The sequence below is a fragment of the Sinocyclocheilus anshuiensis genome, unplaced genomic scaffold, assembly GCF_001515605.1.
Source record: "Sinocyclocheilus anshuiensis isolate Anshui unplaced genomic scaffold, SAMN03320099.WGS_v1.1 scaffold1497, whole genome shotgun sequence".
NCBI lineage: Eukaryota > Metazoa > Chordata > Actinopteri > Cypriniformes > Cyprinidae > Sinocyclocheilus > Sinocyclocheilus anshuiensis.
The window spans coordinates 402,992-424,355 of record NW_015543492.1 but is presented as its reverse complement, the minus strand read 5'-3'; the positions used below and the strand labels follow the sequence as shown (position 1 = coordinate 424,355).

At 35.5% G+C, this 21,364-nt stretch overlaps 1 protein-coding gene across 1 annotated transcript in view; it reads left to right on the top strand.

Annotated features, from left to right (window-relative positions):
* The window catches only part of LOC107694768 (DENN domain-containing protein 3-like), a 33,350-nt gene that overhangs the window by 6,331 nt on the left and 5,655 nt on the right, over positions 1–21,364 (top strand). Inside the window, exons 8-20 of the mRNA XM_016494448.1 lie at positions 2,089–2,307; positions 2,480–2,595; positions 3,349–3,504; positions 4,126–4,222; positions 4,309–4,412; positions 5,665–5,846; positions 6,905–7,435; positions 12,068–12,327; positions 12,410–12,580; positions 15,026–15,155; positions 16,134–16,241; positions 20,179–20,318; positions 20,818–20,978. Of these exons, the coding sequence (XP_016349934.1) occupies positions 2,089–2,307; positions 2,480–2,595; positions 3,349–3,504; positions 4,126–4,222; positions 4,309–4,412; positions 5,665–5,846; positions 6,905–7,435; positions 12,068–12,327; positions 12,410–12,580; positions 15,026–15,155; positions 16,134–16,241; positions 20,179–20,318; positions 20,818–20,978 (2,375 nt within the window). The remainder of the gene's footprint in view (positions 1–2,088; positions 2,308–2,479; positions 2,596–3,348; positions 3,505–4,125; positions 4,223–4,308; positions 4,413–5,664; positions 5,847–6,904; positions 7,436–12,067; positions 12,328–12,409; positions 12,581–15,025; positions 15,156–16,133; positions 16,242–20,178; positions 20,319–20,817; positions 20,979–21,364) is intronic.

Genomic DNA, 21,364 nt, shown 5'->3' with positions numbered 1-21,364 from the left:
ACTTCTAGCGCATTCTTAAACTTGGACCTCATTTTATTGAAGTAGAAATCCAAGCACCAGAAGCAGCCCACACTCAGCCCACAAGTTTTCTTTAATTTAAAAATATGCATTTTCATTCATTCATAGGCTAAATGGTTGCAATAATAGCCATTTTAGTTCAAAAAATGTAAGTGCATAGATGTTTAATAGACGTTCAGTTGTTATGCTTTCAAATTTCTTGCCATTTGTATGTATGTAATTTCACAGTATTTTCACCTTCTAAATTACTACACTACTTGTGCAGTCACGATTTTATAATGGTACAATTTATTCAGGCTGGTGACTTTTTTTTTTTATGACATTAAAATTATTTTTAGAATATAGGTTAAGCAAAACAAATGTGATTATTTCTGAGAACTTTTTAACTGCAGGCAGACATTATGGTACAGTAGGACTACAAATATTTTGTTGGAGATATGCGAGCAAAATATATTAATGTATAATAGAAAGCGCAAAGGCGGCGCTGAAAAAGCCAGTAAAATTATAAAAAAAAAATTTAAAAATACAAAAAAGCTGTAGAAAAATATAATGAATTACAAGTCTGTAGAGAACAGTGCACTATTGCAGACTTATATATTGAAGTTTTCATTACATTATTATAATAGCTATAGTCAGTCGTGAACTAAAGTGGGCCGCTCTGGCATGAAACTCCAGGGCTGAAAATAACACCCACTCCGGCCCTGGTGGCAACTTACTGAAATAAAATAAGTCGAAGTACTAAAATTACTAAAACTGAAATAAAAATAAATTAAAGCTAAATAGAAATATAAAAAAAACACAATTGTTTATTAAAGTAAAATATAAATGTTAGATGAAACACTTAAACTAAATGAGAAATGTTGACTTTGCAACTAACTGAAATAAAATAAGTTGAAGTACTAAAATTACTCAAATTGAATTAAATAAAATTGAGTTAAAGCTAAATAGATAGATTTTTTTTTTTTAAACTAATAAAAATGACAAAAGTACATAAAAAAATTACTAAAATGTGAAATAAAATATAAATATATGCCAACTCTAGATGATGCAGGCTGATGGGTCCTTACCGCAAACTGATGATATTCACAGCGTTAAACTACTTGGCACAAGCTGATTGGTTCATGTTGCATTCGCAGCCAATAAGCTTGCTGCTTTACATGTAAATGGATGGTTAGCATCCACTATTAGAGCGTTTCACAGCTCGCTTTCAGAGTTCCTCTGAAACCCTCCACCTTCCCCAGCTCCACCTGTAAAGATCTGCTACGGGTTATTTTATAGGCTACTTGTGCAGCAGCAGTATGTCTTAAATACTCACAGCAACATATCTCCATATTTATTGGCAGTAGCAAGTTCCTGTACTTGTTTGCAGCAGCAGCAGCCGCAATAATCTACAACAACAGCAATAACCAACAGCAGCAGCAACTCAGCAGCGTAGCAGATCTATTCCTCCAAGACCAAATACATTAACATTGTCATATCATTACCATGCTAAAATCTTCAGAGAGTTGCCATGATAGAATTATATTTATATTATAATATACATATTTATGTTCATTTGGCAACTAATTGAAATTAAAAAAAGTTTAAGCTGAAGTACTAAAATTACTAGAACTGAAATAAAAATAAATTAAAGCTAAGTAGAAAAATTCAACAAATAATAAAACTGACAAAGTCACATAACAAACTTGAAAATAAAAGATGAAAAACTTTAAATGAAAATTAGAAATGTTGCACTGGCAACTAACAGAAATAAATTAAAAATGTAAAAATGAAGCTAAAAAAAATAAAAATGATGAAAGCACATAACAAAATACCTAATAAAAGGTCATTCAAAATATGAATAAAAACCATAATAGTACTGTATATTAATAATGCTAAAATAACACTGGGACTTACAGACAAGCATTTTGTGCCTAGATTGGCACCAAACCAGTATAAACCATTTTAACTTGGATCAAACTCACACTTTTTACAGGACATTTTTGAGGAGATGCTTATGTATTTACATCTTGAAATATCCAATATAATTTCAAAGCAACTGAAAGTTCTTGATGGTTTTGTTGCTCTCAGATCATCAGCAGTATACTGATGGAGCAGAGGGTGGTGTTTCTGTCCACCGACTGGGCCAAACTCGCGCTAGTCGCCGAATGCTTCATGATCTTCATTCACCCGCTGCGCTGGCAGCATCCGTTCGTACCCGTCCTGTCTCGCCAAATGCTGGACTTCATCATGGCGCCCACCGCCTTCCTGATGGGCTGCCACACGTCCCACTTCGAGGAGGTCGCAGAGGTACGGACCAGCTTCATATCGTACTTGGTTTGATTGCATGCTCCAGACCTTTTCCATTTCACATAGATGATTATGTGACATTCAAATCAGTTATACTACACTAATAGTAGTTTACTTATATAGTAGACTTCTCATTGCTCAGTTGATGACAGCTTCCTGTTTCTTTTGACAGGAGTTGGATGATCTGGTTCTTGTAGACATTGACCAAGGAACAGTGTCGTCTTCAAGTTCAAACAGACTTGAGCTTCCAGATGTGCCACTGACAGCCAGAGATTGTTTTATATTCCGGTAAGAGACTCAATATTCCTGTTTCACTTTGCACACCATATTGTATAAACGTTTGGGGGTCAGTACGATTTTTTAATGTGAATGAATGAAGTCTCCAAGGCTGCATTTATTTGATCAAAAATACAGAAAAAACTGTAATATTATGAAATATTATTCGAATTTAAAATAACAGTTTTCTATGTGAAAATATGTTAAAATGTAATTGATTTCTGTGATGCGCAGCTGAATTTTCAGCATCATAACTCCAGTCTTCAGTGTCACATGATCTTCAGAAATCATTCTAATATGCTGATTTGCTGCTCAAGAAACATTTCTGATTATTATCAATGTTGAGAACAGTTGTGCTGCTGAATACGTTTGTGGAAACATTTTATTTTTCAGGATAATCTGGAATAAAAGGCAGTATTTTAACATTGTAAACATGACGCACTGCACCTTTAATACGGACACCAACAGGGTGTTTTTGTAATTCATCACAACATGGCATCCCTTATTTATAATTTGGGGTGATTCACTGGATTTTACGCTCGCTGTTGAGCATGATCCTGCTGTGTACAAAGCGTCAAACTCAAAGGAGCCCAGAGACAATTAAGTAAATTGCAAATAATGAACATAATTACTCCTAATAAACAGAGTCATCCAAAACATAAACACACAGCTGTAGGGCTCAGATCGTGTGTCATTAGTTCAGTTTCAGGTTGTGGTGTGAATGCGGAGCTGCAGTGTTGAGTGTGTTTGTGTGTGTTTCTGTAGAGCTAAAGGACTGCAGCTTCAGTATGATCTGGATGTGTGTCACGCCGCCAGCCGCACTGACATCAACGAGCTGCGCGCTCACAGGAGACAGTGGCAGCGCAAAGTCAACACTGTCATCCTGAACGTCACCATGGAGCTCATGGTCAACATCTTCAGGTCTGGAGCTCAACACTTCTAGAGCTCATGTCATATGATGCTTTTTGTCATTATATTATTTTCTTTGTGAATTTGCACAAAAGACAGTCTTAATTTTGTTTTGATCAGGTCTTTACCCTCTCTGTGACCCCTTACATTCTGTCCTACACTATATTTAAGTTTAATTTAATTTAAAGATAATAATATTAATAAATACTATATAAATAATACTAAAATAACACTGATGGCAACAAACAATAAAATCTTCTCCATTTAATTTTTTATTTCTTCTAAAAAGCCACAACTGCAAAAAGCAATGTTTTTTTCAAAAAAGTCAAATAACTTTAGGACACAATGTTAAAATTAAACAGGCTACCTATCTGTCATATGTAAATGACCTCAGTTATGATTGGTTAAACTCTTCTCATTACAGAATGCTGTCATTTCGATTCAGAACTGAAACATTCTGTCATTTCTGCGGTGGTCAGATTTATTTGAAAACACAAGATTTTTTAAAGGTTTTATTTTATTTATTGAAGGTTAACAGAAGCATCCTGCAATTTCTCCTGCTGAAATCTGAACACGGTGATATTGTTTCATGCTCTCTGAAATCCATATGCTTTCTTTTTCTGCTCTCTGTAGTGAGGTTTGTGATTTCCTGAACTATGAGCATCGTGTTTTCAACAGCGAGGAGTTCCTCAGGTCCAGAGAGATGACCGATCACACGTTCTACAAGAAGGTAAATAAATACTCGCGTCCGGTTGTGCACTCAGCATGTTCTTCTCTACCAAACCCACTCACTCATGCATGTGTGTGTGCTTGTAGGTTTTAGACACTCATATATTCCACTCATTTCTACGGGACCGTTTGAACCAAAAGAATGACGCTTTCACTCGCATGCAGCTGAACATCCACTCAGAGACTCGCAGGTACAGTAAATAAAAGTCAACATTAATGAACTCATCATTATTTAATCATTAATTTCATCTCATCTCTCTCTCTCTCTCTCTCTCTCTCTCTCTCTCTGTCTGTGTCCAGTTTCTGTTCATTAAATGAATATTGTGTTATTTTTCAGGTATTTTGTTTGTTTTGCATCACCAGTTCAATGCATATAAATGAAATGCATTTACAGTAAAGAGCAATCAAGAAAGCAGGTCAAAAAAACGAATTGCAAAGCTTGCATGAATTGTGCAAACATGAAAATGTTTGATATCTGAGTTGTGCGTTTCTAATTCCTCTTTTTGAGGTACAGTAGCACGTCTTCTCTAGGCATAATGTCTGTGTGCAGTGTAAACATTTACGGACAGTTGCATCACATCTTCCTGTTGTCCTCAGGATATCACATAAAAAAAGTAAAAAAGTTTACTTTTCAGCTGATCATGCATTAGGGATGTACTTGATGAAAAGCTAATAAGCTTAACTCATTGGTGACCAGAGACAGAGAACACAAATAGGTGTCAAATACAGGCAACAATTAGTCATTGCAGGAAACAAAAAGCATCATCACCTCCTCATTCCCTCTCTGTCCAGCGATGAGAATGAGGCATGAATCTGTCTCAGTGTGATGCTTTCTATTGAAGGAAGGGGAAGTTAAAAGCTATATTTAAATCCACAGTAAATCTACATGCCAATGTGTACCAGTGAAAACATTTCACATGTGAAAGGCACAGCAGACAAAAACGTCCTGTTTAATTCTCCAGGCTCAGAGGAAGAGTGTAACATGACCTTTTATAATGATTTTTCAGTTTATACTGCATGTCTGGCATAGTTACCACAGATAATTTTGACTCGTCTCTTCCTGGTAACAGATACCAAGTAAAAGTAACCAGGGTTATTATTTATTTTGGCATTGTTCTTGTAACTTAACAGGTTTGGTAAGTGATTCTGTCACAGCAGCCAGTGTTTTACTTCTAAAAAAAAGTCAGGCATAGTTTTTACAGTCCTGCACGTTTAACTGCTGTCTCTGTAAGTGCATTTACTGTAAACATGTTTCCATGCATTTCTACTCATTGAGGAACATATTGAACTGATTATCAGTGGTAAAGCAGGTCACACATGCGGTATAAGACATTAGGTTAAAAACAACACAGAATATTTCTTTACCATTCAGTTTGGGTGGTGAAGTTCATCATCTGACATCAATGAGCTGAACTGAAACACGTCTCCGTCTCTTTTGCTCAGGATGAGGACCATGACAGAGTCTCCACGCAGACCCACGATGGAGGTGATCAACCGCAAGTACGTCCGACCAGAAAACGGCCTGAACAGCAGGCTGGGGATGAGTATGCCAAACCTGGCGGATCACCGGCTGCTCACTGTCCCGGTACGACAGACGTCCATTGGGACCATGACTTTCCAGAGCGGTGAGGAAACTTGGCTAAACTTTTAACAACACGTCATATATTTTGAAACAAGTCAGCCAGGGAACCTCCAGGCAATCGCGTGGTTTAATGAATGCAATTTTTTTCCTTCATTGTCATATTTTTTTAATTGAAAGAGGAATTTGAGCCATAGATATTGAAGGACATGTCTCTTTTTTGAAGATACATCATCATGGTTTTTAATGTGCTATTGTTAGTCACTAGCAAACATTATATAAAAATAATATAAAGTATAATATATAAAGTATAAAAACAAGTTATTGAGAGAAACAAATATGATTTAGGTACATTTTGATTTTATGTTGTTTTTTTTTTAGTACTAATTATACAAAATTTAAATAATTATTAATTAAATTATTTAATATTAAATAAAATGATGACTATAATATAAATAATAATAGTAATTTGAAGCCCCCCCCACTGTCCATCATAATATTATATGATATAAAATATGATATTATATACTATAGACTATAACTTTATTATAACTTCAGTATTATATAAATATATACAAACACACAATTCATTTTGTGATTCAACAAATGTTTGTTCTTCAATAAAAACAAATATTTATTGAGAGAAAACATTATTTCAGATGGGATGTTGAATGTTTTAGCATTTTAATTAAGTTAGATAATTAGAATTAATATTACATATTTGTTCATATAAAAATTATTAATACATTATTAATAATAATATTCATATTAATTAAATTAATTCTGTACACATTTTAAGACATCCTAAGGCTCCCTTGGAAGTCTGCTGAGATTTTTTGTTCATAACAAATAGCATATGCCCTGAGCAGGTGATGTCATCAATATTTTATTTTTGTTCATTTTCCTGGAAGAGAAATATGCTGCTATATATTTATTTTGTCGACCTTCAGGTGTACACTAACATATAGACATGGACTAAAAGCTATAAAACTTTCATTTGGATTTAAGAAAGAAATTAAATGGTCCATTTTGATTTTTTGTCATCTATAAAACTTTGAACGAAGTCATAGTGCATGCCACTTATCTTTTATTTTATGTTAACAGGTTCCTGGAGTCCCTCAAGGCCAATCAAAACCTTTAAACTCCCAGAATTCCCTCCCCCGCTCTCCTACCAATACGTTCAGAGTTACTACAATGATCTCATCAGAGAGTTTAGCAAAGCCATCTCTGCAGCATCCTCAGATGACTCCGCCCTCCTGGCCCGCTACTATTACCTGCGGGGACTGGTGAACTCTGTTGCTGGGAAACGCGTGGATGCCCTCGTAGACTTCCAGAGCTTGTATAAGACGGACATGGACATCTTTCCTACCGAGCTGCTGAACGCGCTGGTTGAGTCTCTACCGGCGGAGGAGAGGAGGACGGCCGAGCGACGCCCCGATTTGAAGCGTTTGATCAGCCGGGTGAAAAGAGACAATGAACGGGAGCGGGCGCGACCGGTGGATGGCGGGTCGGTGAAGAGATTCGAACTGCCCAAGAAACACTTGCACATGGAAGACTTTGTGCGGCGCGTTCAGGAGTCGGGCATTGTGAGGGATCAGGGCACCATCCAGCGGCTGTTTGAGGCGCTGACTGTGGGTGAGTGCAAAGCTCATACATCAGCATAGAGCTGTCATATGATTGGGCCAAACTGACAAGCAAACTAATTGGCTAAGGAAACTGACAGAGATCATACCTCTCCTGTTCTTGCAATCCAAGGCTGTATCTGAAAGCTTGGGCTGCTGACTTGTTGCCTTCCTGCCCTATCAGAAATTTAATTTACAGGCAGCGCTTGTGTACGAAGGTACCTCACGAAACTGATTTCAGACAGGCTTCTGAGACAGTTTAATAGTTTAATGATCTTGAACAAAATAGAGGGAGCTTTAGTGATAACTAAGCGAATATGTTATTACTGCAGTCAATACTAATTTCTCGCTAGAAATGACATCTAAAGTGGAAGAAGTTGGTCAAAAACATAACACATAAACTGACCATCAACCTCAACTTTCAGACGCCATTTTTTATTTTATTTTTTGTTAGCACAACTGTCACAAATTAAAACTAGATAGATAGACAGGTAGATGATGGATGGATGGATGGATGGATGGATGGTAGATATAGACAGATGATGGATGGATGGATGGATAGATAGACAGGTAGATGATGGATAGATGGATGGGTAGATAGACAGGTAGATGATGGATAGATGGATGGGTAGATAGACAGGTAGATGATGGATGGATGGATGGGTAGATAGACAGGTAGATGATGGATGGATGGATGGATGGATGGGTAGATAAACAGGTAGATGATGGATAGATAGATGGGTAGATAGATAGACAGGTATATGGTAGATGGATGGATGGGTAGATAGACAGGTAGATGATGGATGGATGGATGGTAGATAGACAGGTAGATGATGGGTAGATTGATGGGTAGGTAGACAGGTAGATGATGGATAGATTGATGGGTAGATAGACAGGTAGATGATGGATAGATAGATGGATGGGTAGGTAGATAGATAGACCGGTATATATGGTAGATGGATGGATGGGTAGACAGACAGGTAAATGATGAATAGATGGATGGGTAGATAGACAGGTAGATGATGGATGGATGGATGGGTAGATAGACAGGTAGATGATGGGTGGATGGATGGGTAGATGATGGGTAGATGGATGGGTAGATAGATAGACAGGTATATGGTAGATGGATGGATGGGTAGATAGACAGGTAGATGATGGATGGATGGATGGATGGGTAGATAGACAGGTAGATGATGGGTGGATGGATGGGTAGATAGACAGGTAGATGATGGGTAGATGGATGGGTAGATAGATAGACAGGTATATGGTAGATGGATGGATGGGTAGATAGACAGGTAGATGATGGATGGATGGATGGTAGACAGACAGATGATGGATGGATGGATGGATGGGTAGATAGACAGGTAGATGATGGGTAGGTAGACAGGTAGATGATGAATAGATGGATGGGTAGATGATGGATAGATGGATGGGTAGATAGATAGACAGGTATATGGTAGATGGATGGATGGGTAGGTAGACCAGTAGATGATGGATGGATGGGTAGATAGACAGGCAGATGATAGATGGATGGTTAGATACTATAGATAGGTTGATGATGGATGGATGGATGAGTAGATTGACTGGTAGATGATAGATGGAGGGGTAGACAGGTAGGATAGATGGATAGGTAGATGGATGGATGGATAGATATATGGATTTTTATACGAATGGATGGACAGATAAATAGATGGATGGATGAATGGATGGTTCAATTGATAGTACTGCTATATAAATTTGGCTGATGCAGCAGTTGATGGCCATTATTGTAAAAAACAAATTTTATTCTGTTGTATAGAATATACTGTTGGAATATATTAAAAATACTGAGTAAAATATACTGATAATATCTGCTTCCAATATCGGCCTATTCCAGCAGATAAAAATCATTGAAATATGCTGATATTAAAGGGATAGTTCACCCAAAAATGAAAATTCTGTCATTAATTACCCTCATGTCGTTCCAAACCCGTAAGACCTCCGTTCATCTTCGGAACACAAATTAAGATATTTTTGATGAATTCTGAGAGCTCTCTGACACTCCCATAGACAGCAAGGATCCTTACATGATCAAGGTCCAGAAACGTAGCAAGGAGATCGGTAAAATAATCCATGTGACATCAGGGGTTCAACCGTAATTTTACGAAGCTACGAGAATAGCTTTTGTGCGCAAAAGAAAAAAATAACGACTTCAACAATTCGTCTCCGTGTCACCCTGGCGCCATTTTGGAGACTATCCACTGAACGTAAACAGCATATGCTGTTCTGTGTCAGCTGCGCCACGCGGATACGTTTTCTACGTTGTTTGCACTTTGATCTGAACGTAAACAACGTATCCGCATGGCGCAGCTGACACAGAACAGCATACTCTGTTTACAGGGTGACGTGGAGGAGACGAATTGTTGAATAAAGTCGTTATTTGTTTTGCTTTTGCGTACAAAAAGTATTCTCGGTTAAAATGACGGTTGAACCCCTGATGTCACATGGATTATTTTACCGATCTCCTTGCTACGTTTCTGGACCTTGATCATGTAAGGATCCTTGCTGTCAGAATTCATCAAAAATATCTTAATTTGTGTTCCGAAGATGAACGGAGGTATTACGGGTTTGGAACAACATGAGGGTGAGTAATTAATGACAGAATTTTCATTTTTGGGTGAACTAACCCTTTAATATTGGCTGATAGTGATATGGTCACTGATGTATCGTGCATTTCTAGTGTTTTTGGTAAAAATGGCTTTGGTTTGTCAGGTGTGGCTTCCACCTCCCAGTCTGTATTTTACCTTGAGCTGGAGGGTAAGCATAGTTTGCATGTGCCATCAGTACTAACAGCATCACGGCATGATGGCACACGTGTCACTCCGTACTGTACCTGCATGTGTGTGTGTGTGTGCGTGAAGGAATGCTCTTCAGGTAGGCCACATTCAGAGCTGCCGTCTCTAACCCAGTTTGTGTTTAACTCCTAGCTTTAGTCCTGTGTTCACTTGCTCGAGTAGCACAGTGCTGGTTAATCATTTCCTGTCTGTTTAAAGCTCTGTGACACATCACACATCAGTTCCTGAATGGTATTAGTAGAACAGGTTTGTGTTTGTCATGTGTGTCAAATGCATTTCTTACTCATACACTCATACTCATTCTTTTATTTAAAAAAATTTGAAGAATGCTTTAGTTAAAATTCAGGTTTTAAGGAGATATTTTTGCTGTATTGTGTGCCATTTATATATATCTCACTGGAATTTTCCATATTGTTTTATTGCTTGGAGCCATAAAGTAAAGAAAGCACCTTTAACTCAGATGTCACAAGATCTCCAATAATTCAGTCATCATTTACTCACGCTCATGTTCTCAAACTACATGACGTTCCTTCTTTTGTGTCATGTAGAAGAGACGTTTTGGTCATTTAAAGTCCACATCATATTTGAATATGTCATTACCATACAACGATTACATTTGAGTCTGTTCCTCACACAAAGCATCATATGACTTCAGAAGACCTGTACAGTATAGTGCATGAGTCATGTGACTGATTTTATTTAGTGTTTTTTGCCACTTTTGTTCCCTTTCGCTGTTCTTGTATTTGTGCATTTGTGTTCCATGGAAAAAGAAAGTCATACATGTTTGGAACATGATAGAGAGTAAATGATGAGTAAATGATGACTCTTTAAAACTTCTTAGTCCTACCCATTAAAATCAAAGTTTAAAGAAAAAAGTAGTGTAAAAATGTATATATAAAAAAATAAGATTATTAAACTGAATTAATAAATAAGAAATGAATTATGAATAAATAAATATATAATTAAATTAGATAACAATCAATCAATCAAAGTTTAGAGACAAAATGTGTAAAAATAAATAAAAAATAAGATTAAACTAAGTAAATAAAATAGATTAAAATATATAAATGAATGCATAAATAAATTAGATAATCAATCAATCAATCAAAGTTTATAGAAAAGTGTAAAAATGTAAAAAATAAATAAATAATAAAAATAAGATTATTAAATACATAAAACTAGATTAAAATATATAAATATATGCATATATAATTAATTTGGATAATCATTCAAACAATCAAAGTTTAAAGGAAACAATATAAAAATGTAAAAAATAAATAATAAAAATAAGATTCAACTAAATAAATAAAGAAAACATAGAGTAAAATATTTAATAATTAAATTAGATAATCAATCAGTATATCAAAGTTGAGAGAAAACAGTGTAAAAAAAAATGTACAAATGATAAATAATAAATAAGATTACACTAACCAATAGATAAATATATAATTAAATCAGATTAAATTAAATAAATACATGTATAATAAAAATACATTTAAGTAAATAATACATCTAACAGTACACTATGTATGCAGTATAGTGCATAGAGAAAAAACTCACAACTTAATGTAATGTAATATAAACTAAATCTTTTCCAAATAATATTTAACACATATTTTTCTTAATTTATAAATATGTTAAATTTCACAGTATAAATTGAGTCTTTATACATGAAAATATATAGCTGCTTTTTACTTTATATTTTTCTTTGGGTGCCTTGCACAAAGATGATCGTATTTGATTGTCCGTGGCATCTAAAAACCCACGATCTACAGTAAAGCGCTCATGTTTGCGATATCTCCTCCACGCAGGTCAGCAGAAGCAGGTGGATCCAGAGACCTTCTGCTTCTTCTACAACTTCTGGAAGGAGACTGAAGCGGCAGCTCAGGATGTGGATCTGCCGGCCATCGTGCTGGAGCACCTGGAGACCGACGAATGTGTCTACAAGCTCTCGTCCTCAGTGAAGACCAGCCACGGCGTGGGGAAGATCGCCATGACCCAGCGCAGGCTCTTCCTGCTGACGGAGGGCCGGCCGGGATATGTCGAGATCACCAAATTCAGAGATATTGAGGTGAGGTTTCGCTCACATCGCTCTGGCTTTAATAGTTTCTGCATTAACTGCAACTTTGAAAGACTTTATTCTTCTCATCCAGGACGTGAAGATTTCTTCTGCTCCTTTCCTTCTGCTGAGGATCCCGACACTGAAGATCAAAACGTCCCACAGGAAGGAGACGTTCGAGGCCAATCTGAAGTCAGAGTGTGACCTTTGGCACCTGATGATCAAAGAGATGTGGGCCGGGAGGAAGATGGCGGACGATCATAAGGTTTGATGACTGCATCAGTCTTTGCTTTAGCCAAATTCATCTCCTGGATCAGCCAAACCCCTCTGACATAAAATATTTTCTTCAAGTTAATATTTCAATGATTTAAAGGAACACGCCACTATTTTTGAAAATAGGCTCATTTTCCAACTCCCCTAGAGTTAAACGGTTGAGTTTTACCATTTTCGAATCCATTCAGCCGATCTCCGGGTCTGGCGGTAGCACTTTTAGCTGTAGCTTAGCATAGATCATTGAATCTGATTAGACCGTTAGCATCTCGCTCAAAAATGACCAAAGAGTTTCGATATTTTTCCTATTTAAAACTGGACTCTTCTGTAGTTACATCGTGTACTAAGACCGACGAAAAATGAAAAGCTGCGATTTTCTAGGCCGATATTGCTAGGAACTATACTCTCATTCCGGCGTAATAATCAAGGAACTTGAACTTTGATGCACCATGGGTGCAGCAGGCGCAATGATAGTTAACTAGCTGGGGACTATTTTCAGGCGCTGCGTAATATCATTGCGCCTGCTGCACCCATGGTACGGCAGCAAAGTTCCTTGATTATTACGCCGCAACTTTATTAATCACAACCTTTCATTTTTCATCGGTCTTAGTACGCGATGTAACTACAGAAGAGTCAAGTTTTAAATAGTAAAAATATAGAAACTCTTTGGTCATTTTTGAGAGAGATGCTAACTGTCTTCATGATCTATGCTAAGCTGCAGCTAAAAGTGCTACCGCCAGACCCGGAGATCGGCTGAATGGATTCGAAAACGGTAAAACTCAACTGTTTAACTCTAGGGGAGTTGGAAAATGAGCCTATTTTCAAAAATAGTGGCATGTTCCTTTAACCACACATTCTCTGATGTCGGTTAATGGTCACATGACATGCCGATAAACAAATATAATACTTTTTTAGTAAGAGTTTTGGATTGTTTTTATTTTAAAACTATTCATTTAGTGTAGGACTGCACAATTTGGTCTATAAATTATAGGCCTATTATGAGGGGTGCACATAAGTGGTACGCAGGTGCGCATGCACGACCAAAATAAGAAGTGAGCTGTGTAAATAAGTTCAGACCGCTCATTTGCATACCGACATGGTTGACAGCTGTTTTAGACCAATAAACTGTAATACTGTATAAGAGTTCTATTGATGAAAATCTCATAAAAACATAAATATATTACTATTGTAATAGCACAATTTATTAAAAAATGAATCTTTATATCTTATAAAAATATATCTTATTAGTAATTTTATTTTACACTATGTAAGTTTCAGTACTAGTATGTCTTTAAATCTTCACTTTCAAACGTTAAAAACCCTCAAACAATTATAGTTATATATAAAATTATAGTAAAAATGATAAGTTATAGGCCTATTATGATTATTTTGTCGTATTTCAACTTGAACTGCGATGATGAACATTTCATGTCATAAGAAAACATCTCATATTGCTGCAGCTGAAAAATGTTTTTATTTATATTCTTTATTGCTTGTAAACTGTTCTTTGTTGTTATTATTATATATATTTTTAACTCTAATTATAAAAAAATTAAGACCGGATAAGTGTTAATCAAATTTTATCTTCAATTACGATTTTGGCTTTTAAAAGCTTTGAAAACAAAATAATCAAGATAAAAGCATATAGTAGGTTTTTTATTTTCTTAGTAAGGTGTGGAAGTGTACTTAACGTCGTTGTCTTTATCTAATTTATTTTTATTTATTATTTTTACGTTATTTAAAGTTATGTATATTTATAGACTACTGACTACCAAAAGATTTAAATATATTACTTTAACATAATAATTATAGAAATATATTATTGTAATAATAGAATTGTATTTAAAATAAAACATTTTTATTTGATAAGTATATTAATAATACATTTATTTTACACTGTAATTTACAATACTAATATGTTTAAATTCTTCACTTTCAAATGTTAAACCTTTGGCAAAAAAAGCCGGCATTAAGTAAGTCTGTGTTTAGTTGACAGCAGGTTTATTATAAATGCTTCTTGTTACAAATTGAAAGTCCTGAAAACTTATGCCCACCAAAATCATGTGAATGTGAAAAAGCTGTCCTAACGGACGTTGCATTCCCAAACCTACATTATAAGTGACATGCAGAGATGGAGTTTGTGTGGAGCAGCATTTACTGTGAACCGAGACACTGAAAGCACCAGAACAGAGTGTAAAAGAACACAGTGTCGTCGTTTTTACTGAATGCAGCCGGTTTCGATGTGAGGCATCAGAGTTTAGTGGGGTTTACTGTGTACTGTGGGGTTTAGTTTCGGGTGGAGTTGCTCTCACTCTCTCAAATTGCTGCTCCTCAGACATGAAGCGTGGTGACATTAATAGCTCTTGTCCTGAGGGTCGGGAGTGTCTCTCCTGCGCTGTAGACACCCGTGTGAATGTGTGCTGTGATCTGTGTCCTACAGGACCCTCAGTTCATGGAGCAGGCCTTGACTAACGCTCTGCTGATGGACGCTGTGGTCGGCAGCCTGCAGTCACAGAAAGCCATCTTCGCAGCTACCAAACTGGCCTACTTTGACAAGAAGAAGCTTGAGGGTGTGTATCACTCAATAAGTGCTGTTCTGAAGAACCACATTTACTCCAGATTTCTTACTGTGGCTTTTTAGTTAATGGCTGAACGTGCATAATTACTGTAAGTTATGCACGTATGCACACACACACACACATATGTGACCCTGGAGCACAAAAGCAGTCTTAAGTCGCTGGGGTATATTTGTAGCAATAGCCAAAAATACATTGTATGGGTCAAAATTATTGATTTTTCTTTTATGCCAAAAATCATTAGGATATTAAGATTCTAAGATCATGTTCCATGAAGATATTTTGTAAATTTCCTACTGTAAATATATTAAAACTTAATTTTTGATTAGTAATATGCATTGCTAAGAACTTAATTTGGGGAACTTTAAAGGCGATTTTCTCAATATTTAGATTTTTTTGTATCTCGGCCAAATATTGTCCTATCCTAACAAACCATACATCATGTTGCTAGGTCACATATATATATATATATATATATATATATATATATATATGTGTGTGTGTGTATGTGTGTGTGTATTAGTGCTGTCACTCAATTAAAAAAATGTAATGAATTGCTCGTTTTTTGGTAATTAATCAAGATTGTTATACAATTATAATTATCTATAGAATTTATCTAAAAAATATCTTATTTTTATATTATTTTTTATTAATTATTTTCATCATATTTTAATGTGTGTATATGTATGTATACACACATTTTACTTATTTTATTTATCAAAATGTTTGTTTTATTTGTTTTTCAATTATATTTAAAGGAAATGCACATTTTAAAAAGAGGGTTTCTTAAGTTCAATAAATGCATTATGTAACGAGTAAATGTAATGTAATCATTGTGATCTCAATATTTACCAGAATACTCCTGATTTGGATTATTTGCGATAAATGAGCAGTCTGAAGGCATTAGTTGGACCTAAAAGCGATGACCGTTTTAGTATTTAGTGACTGTATTTGTCTCTGGGTTTATTGTAGTGCCCATGATGGTCCCTAAAACTACATCTGAGACCCTGAAACACAAGATCAACCCGTCTCTGGACCAGACGGCTCCTCAGGCGGTGGATGTCCTGCTCTACACACCTGGTAAGTCTGCTGAATGCCTTTTGTGTTTAGCAGAATAAAGAAAGGAACGCAGTGTGCAGTATTTATCTGTTTAAAAAAGACAAAGAGCAAAGCCAAACACATGTTTGTTTCATATCAAAGTGGCTTTCGCTTTCAAGTTTCTCCCACCCAGATCAACCAGTTTTACCTGGTGTTTCCACAGACGTGTCACTGGTGTTGTGCAGACGGGTAGTGTGTTACTCCAGTGACCTGTTCACATGTTTCTGTGCGATCCTGCAAGCATGGAGAAGAACAGGTTTACCAATCAGATTTGCAGAAACCGCCCAGGGCTGAGTTTCCATGCTCACTTATTTCCTTCCAGTGTATGATTACGACATATTTGCCCTCACTCATTCAGGACGGACTCGTGACTTGTGCATTAATGTCAATTATGATTTCCTCTGAGTGACGTACTGTAAGTGAACTGGGTGAAACTAGGGCTGGACGATATGGCCAAAATAAACCGACACACATCAATTTATTTTGATTTTTTTTTTTTATTTATTTCAGTTTACGAAAATGTTTTTTGAAATATCGAAATATCGGAAATGTGTTTAAAAATCATATCACCGTTATTGAAAAAAATTATATCGCGATACATATTGATATTGAATTATTGTCCAGCCCTAGGTGAAACACAAACCTTTGTTCAAGGAGCACTTCATTCTTTACCGTGTTTGTTAAAGGCGTAACGAAGCTAAACAAGCACAACTCCAGGTCAGGTTATGGGGTTCTTTGATTTCAGGGTGCTTTCAGAGACTAGATTGCTGAGATCAGATAGAGCCGTTTATGCCATAAACATCTGGAATCTTTTTCTGATTCCAATTAAACTCCAAGAATTCTCATCTGAAGCCAGATTTTCTTTTTTTCCCCCTTTTTTTTGTTGCATTTAAAATGGTTTTATTATTTGGGTTTTTGTAGGGATATATAATTTTTTTATATATATATATATATATATAGTATATTATTATTTAGATTTTCTGAAGAATGCATTTTAAAACCAAGCAAGTTTCATCCAATGCAATATCTGCCTATTCCATTGTTTCTGTTGTAATTATAACAAAACAGAATATTTTTAAACCTTTTTATTGATGTATTTAATTAATTAACCATGGATTCATTATGTGTTTGGAACTTTTTACCGATTCAAATCTGATGAGCGCCAAGAGTTCATTGTTTTAAAAGCATCTTATATAATTGTATTAATTTTGCATTAATGCATAGTTAATGTACTTTATTCCAGAACTGTATGTTCTTCAATAAAGACAGTAGTTATTGAGACAAAATAAAATAAATATGTTTAGTTTGCATATTGATAGCATTTTAATTCTTTCATTAGAATTTAATTAATTCGATTTATTTAATATATGAATATTATGTATTCTTTAATGTAAATATTCATTAGAAGCACTGTGCTAGGGTATTGCTGCTAGATGGTTGCTAGGGTGTTCTGGGTAGTTGCTAGGTGATTTCTTACTGTGTCATGTAAAATACATCCTGCAGCCTCAAATGTTTGTGATATTCTGGCTCAATAAAAAGCCACTCAGTGCATTTAAGCTGTGGAATAATATCACTCAGTGTGAATTTAGACCAGGGCCACAGTATGATTGGCATAGTCTTGTGAGCTTTTGATTTTCACTGCTGTCAGCCGTTGATCAAGGACTTGTCATATGACTCTGATAAGTATCACAAATCAGTTTTCAGTCTTTCTGTTGCGGAACATAAAAACACCGTCCTGCTCCTGTTGGTTCAGCTGAACGCAATAGCAAAAGTCACATGCTTTCTTTCCACGTCTGAGGAGTGACGTACTGTAAAAGATCTCCTAAAACCTGCCAAGAACATTTACAGGTCATATTCCACCACAAAATCATGAGAAAGAAATAAGAAAATATATCTTGCATAAAGAAAGCTCGTTTATAGGAGCATTAGGATTTTTTACTTTATGAAAATTATGCATATTTTCCCCCAAAACTGTCATTACTGTAATACAAAATATATTATTATTCATTTTGTGAAGCATTTTTACATGATGTGGTACTGCCTTTAATTCATGCTCATTTAAATGAAAAAAAAAATCATTGATTATATTACATTCATAAGAATGAGGGGACAAATGTGGTTATTAGTTATTATGAGAATAACGCAATAATACCAAAAAAACTATTGATCCTTCATTTTATTTATACAAAGCATATTTTTATTATATAACCTGTTTGGTAACTTTATAATAACATTTATAATAAATCATTAACAAACATTATTTAATGTTTAACAGGTCATTAGTTAATATATATAGTCACATAGCTAGAAACATTAGATAATGTTAATGTTTACTAATAAACTTATTAAACAGTTCCTAATGATTAACAGATCCTTATTTCATGTAAATTAATATGGTTATAAATGCCATTAAACTTTAATTCATATGATCATGCACTAAATCTACAAATGATTTTAACAGATGATATACAATGATTTAAAGCTGTTGTTAATGCACAACACTTTTGCTGCTGTTGAGGGGTGATACAGGTAAAGTTAGAGACAGGTTTGGTGGAATGGGTAGGTTTACGGGTTGGTTAAGAGGTCAGGGGTCAATTTGAGGGAACACGGTTCAAACTGTTTATATTACATTGTTTTGATAAATGAAGTAGTTTTTTTTTTTTTAAACTGATTTGTTTTCTCCTGTTGATGTATGAAGGAATATCCTGTTCAGTAATGATATATACAGTAGTATACTAATATAAGTGTTGAGGTGATAAAAACAAGATTTGCACGCAAATTATAATGTGCGGGATGTCTTTAGCAAATATTTAGCTAAACCTAACTAACCACCCATTACAGAAACAGCAGCGAGAAGTCCAGTGCACATAAAGATACTGAACGATTAGTAAACGTTTATAAACATTTACAAATAATTAATAGTTTCCACTTTAGATTGGGTACTGCAAAAACATGAACAAATAATTAAGAAATGATTTATTAAGTTTTGAAAATACGCAACAAATGCAGGCCAAATATATGACCTTTACAGACTGTGATTATAAAATAATGAATATGTCAACATTAATAGTTTGTGAAGTGCTTAAAATGCATTTGTAAATGTACAAAAAGATCATAAGGTAATATGTGAACTGAAGTTTAATGGCATTCAAAAGTACATGAACAAATAAGCTTTCAATCGTTGTGTAATTTCTGAATATAATTTCAAAATTGCTTGTTCGTTTGAATCGAAAGTTCAGTGACATTTGTAAGCATTAACTAATGATCCGTTAAGCATTATATAATGTTTGTTAATGGTTTATTAATTAAGCTTTTAATCACTGTAAGCCATCTGTTAAAATCATTTGAAGATTTTTTAAAAAGTCTATGATCGTATGAATTGAAAGTTTAATGACATTTGTAAGCTTTTCAATTTACATTAAAGAATGAACTGTTCAAGTTTATTAGTAAACATTAACATGCATGCACATTATATCATATTTCTAACTCTGTGACTATATATTAACTAATGATCCGTTCAGCATTATATAATGTCTGTTAATGATTTATTAATGAAAGTTATTATAAAGTGTTACCAATAATAAAAATAAAAAAATACTGCTACTACTAATAAAAATAAATAAATAAATAAACATAGAGGGGATAAACAACAGCTCACCTAAGAGAGAGAACCGGAGAACAGAAGATCTAGTCGTGTTTTTTGTGAGATTGACCTTATTGTGTCGCAAGATGTTATTATTTAGCACAGATGTAGGTCTCACTCAGTGTATGTAGACACACATCCTCCCTCAGATTGTGTAAGTTTTCTGGTAAGGGGTCTGTGACACAGCAGGGAGGATTTTACCACCGGTTAGAAGGAAACTGAATCGTTATGAAAGCCAGAGACTCGTCCTGTAAGCATCGCTTGTGTGTTTTTTAGGGCAGCTGGGCGTTTCGGAGCTGGACGGCGGTGGAAACCCAAAGCTGTGGTGCGCTTTGAGCGATGGGAAGGTGCTGGTGTTCGACGCGGCCAGCTGGTCCATGCAGCACAACTCTGTTCAAGTGGGAAAGTCCCGTCTGGTGAGGAACCCTCTCTAGACAGATGAAATGACCTGCGTTTCCTTGCCTCACACTTATCACCGCCTTATCAGACATGAGAGGCTGATTATTAGACAACAACAGCAATATGTTAAAAGACAATGCTCGATAAATAAAATAAATACTTAAAATAAAAGCAACCAAGTAATATAGTTCATTAGTATAAAGACTGCAAACAATTTGCTGCATCTAAAAGCATTAAGATTTTTGACTTTGTGACAATTAAGCAAATTTTCCCCACAACATTAAAATGCAATAATAATACAAAAAATACTCCTGTACATAAGCAAAATGTTGTTTGTGCATTACCCCGCATGCTACATCTATGACAATTTTTCTCCTTGTTTTTTTGGTGTTGTTGTTTTTTGACTCCACCACTTTACTGTGATGCATATAGTCATGGAAACTATTAGTGCACTTATAGTAGTGCTGCCCCCTGCTGGTTACTGTATTAACACGCACTTGTTTTCACTCCTGTCAGAATTGCATGCTGGCAGTGAACCAGCAGCAGCTGTGGATCGGCTCAAAGGATTCGTTCATTTACATCATAAACTCGCGGAGCGTTTCCTGCAATAAACAACTGACGGAGCATCGCGGCGAGGTCACGGGACTCGCCCTGGAGGAGAGAACTGACAAATTCAGGTAACGGAGACAAAAAAAGGACTGGCAATAAAAGAATAGTTCACCCAAAAATAAAAAATATACTGCCCCTTAGGCCATCCAAGATGTAGATGAGTTTGTTTCTATCGCGGCGAGGTCACGGGACTCGCCCTGGAGGAGAGAACTGACAAATTCAGGTAACGGAGACAAAAAAAGGACTGGCAATAAAAGAATAATTCACCCAAAAATAAAAATATACTGCCCCTTAGGCCATCCAAGATGTAGATGAGTTTGTTTCTTTATCAGATTTGGAGAAATGTAGCATTGCATCACTGACTCACCAATGGATGCTCTGCAGTGAATGGGTGCCGTCAGAATGAGAGTCCAAACAGCTGATAAAAACATCACAATAATCCACAAGTAATCCA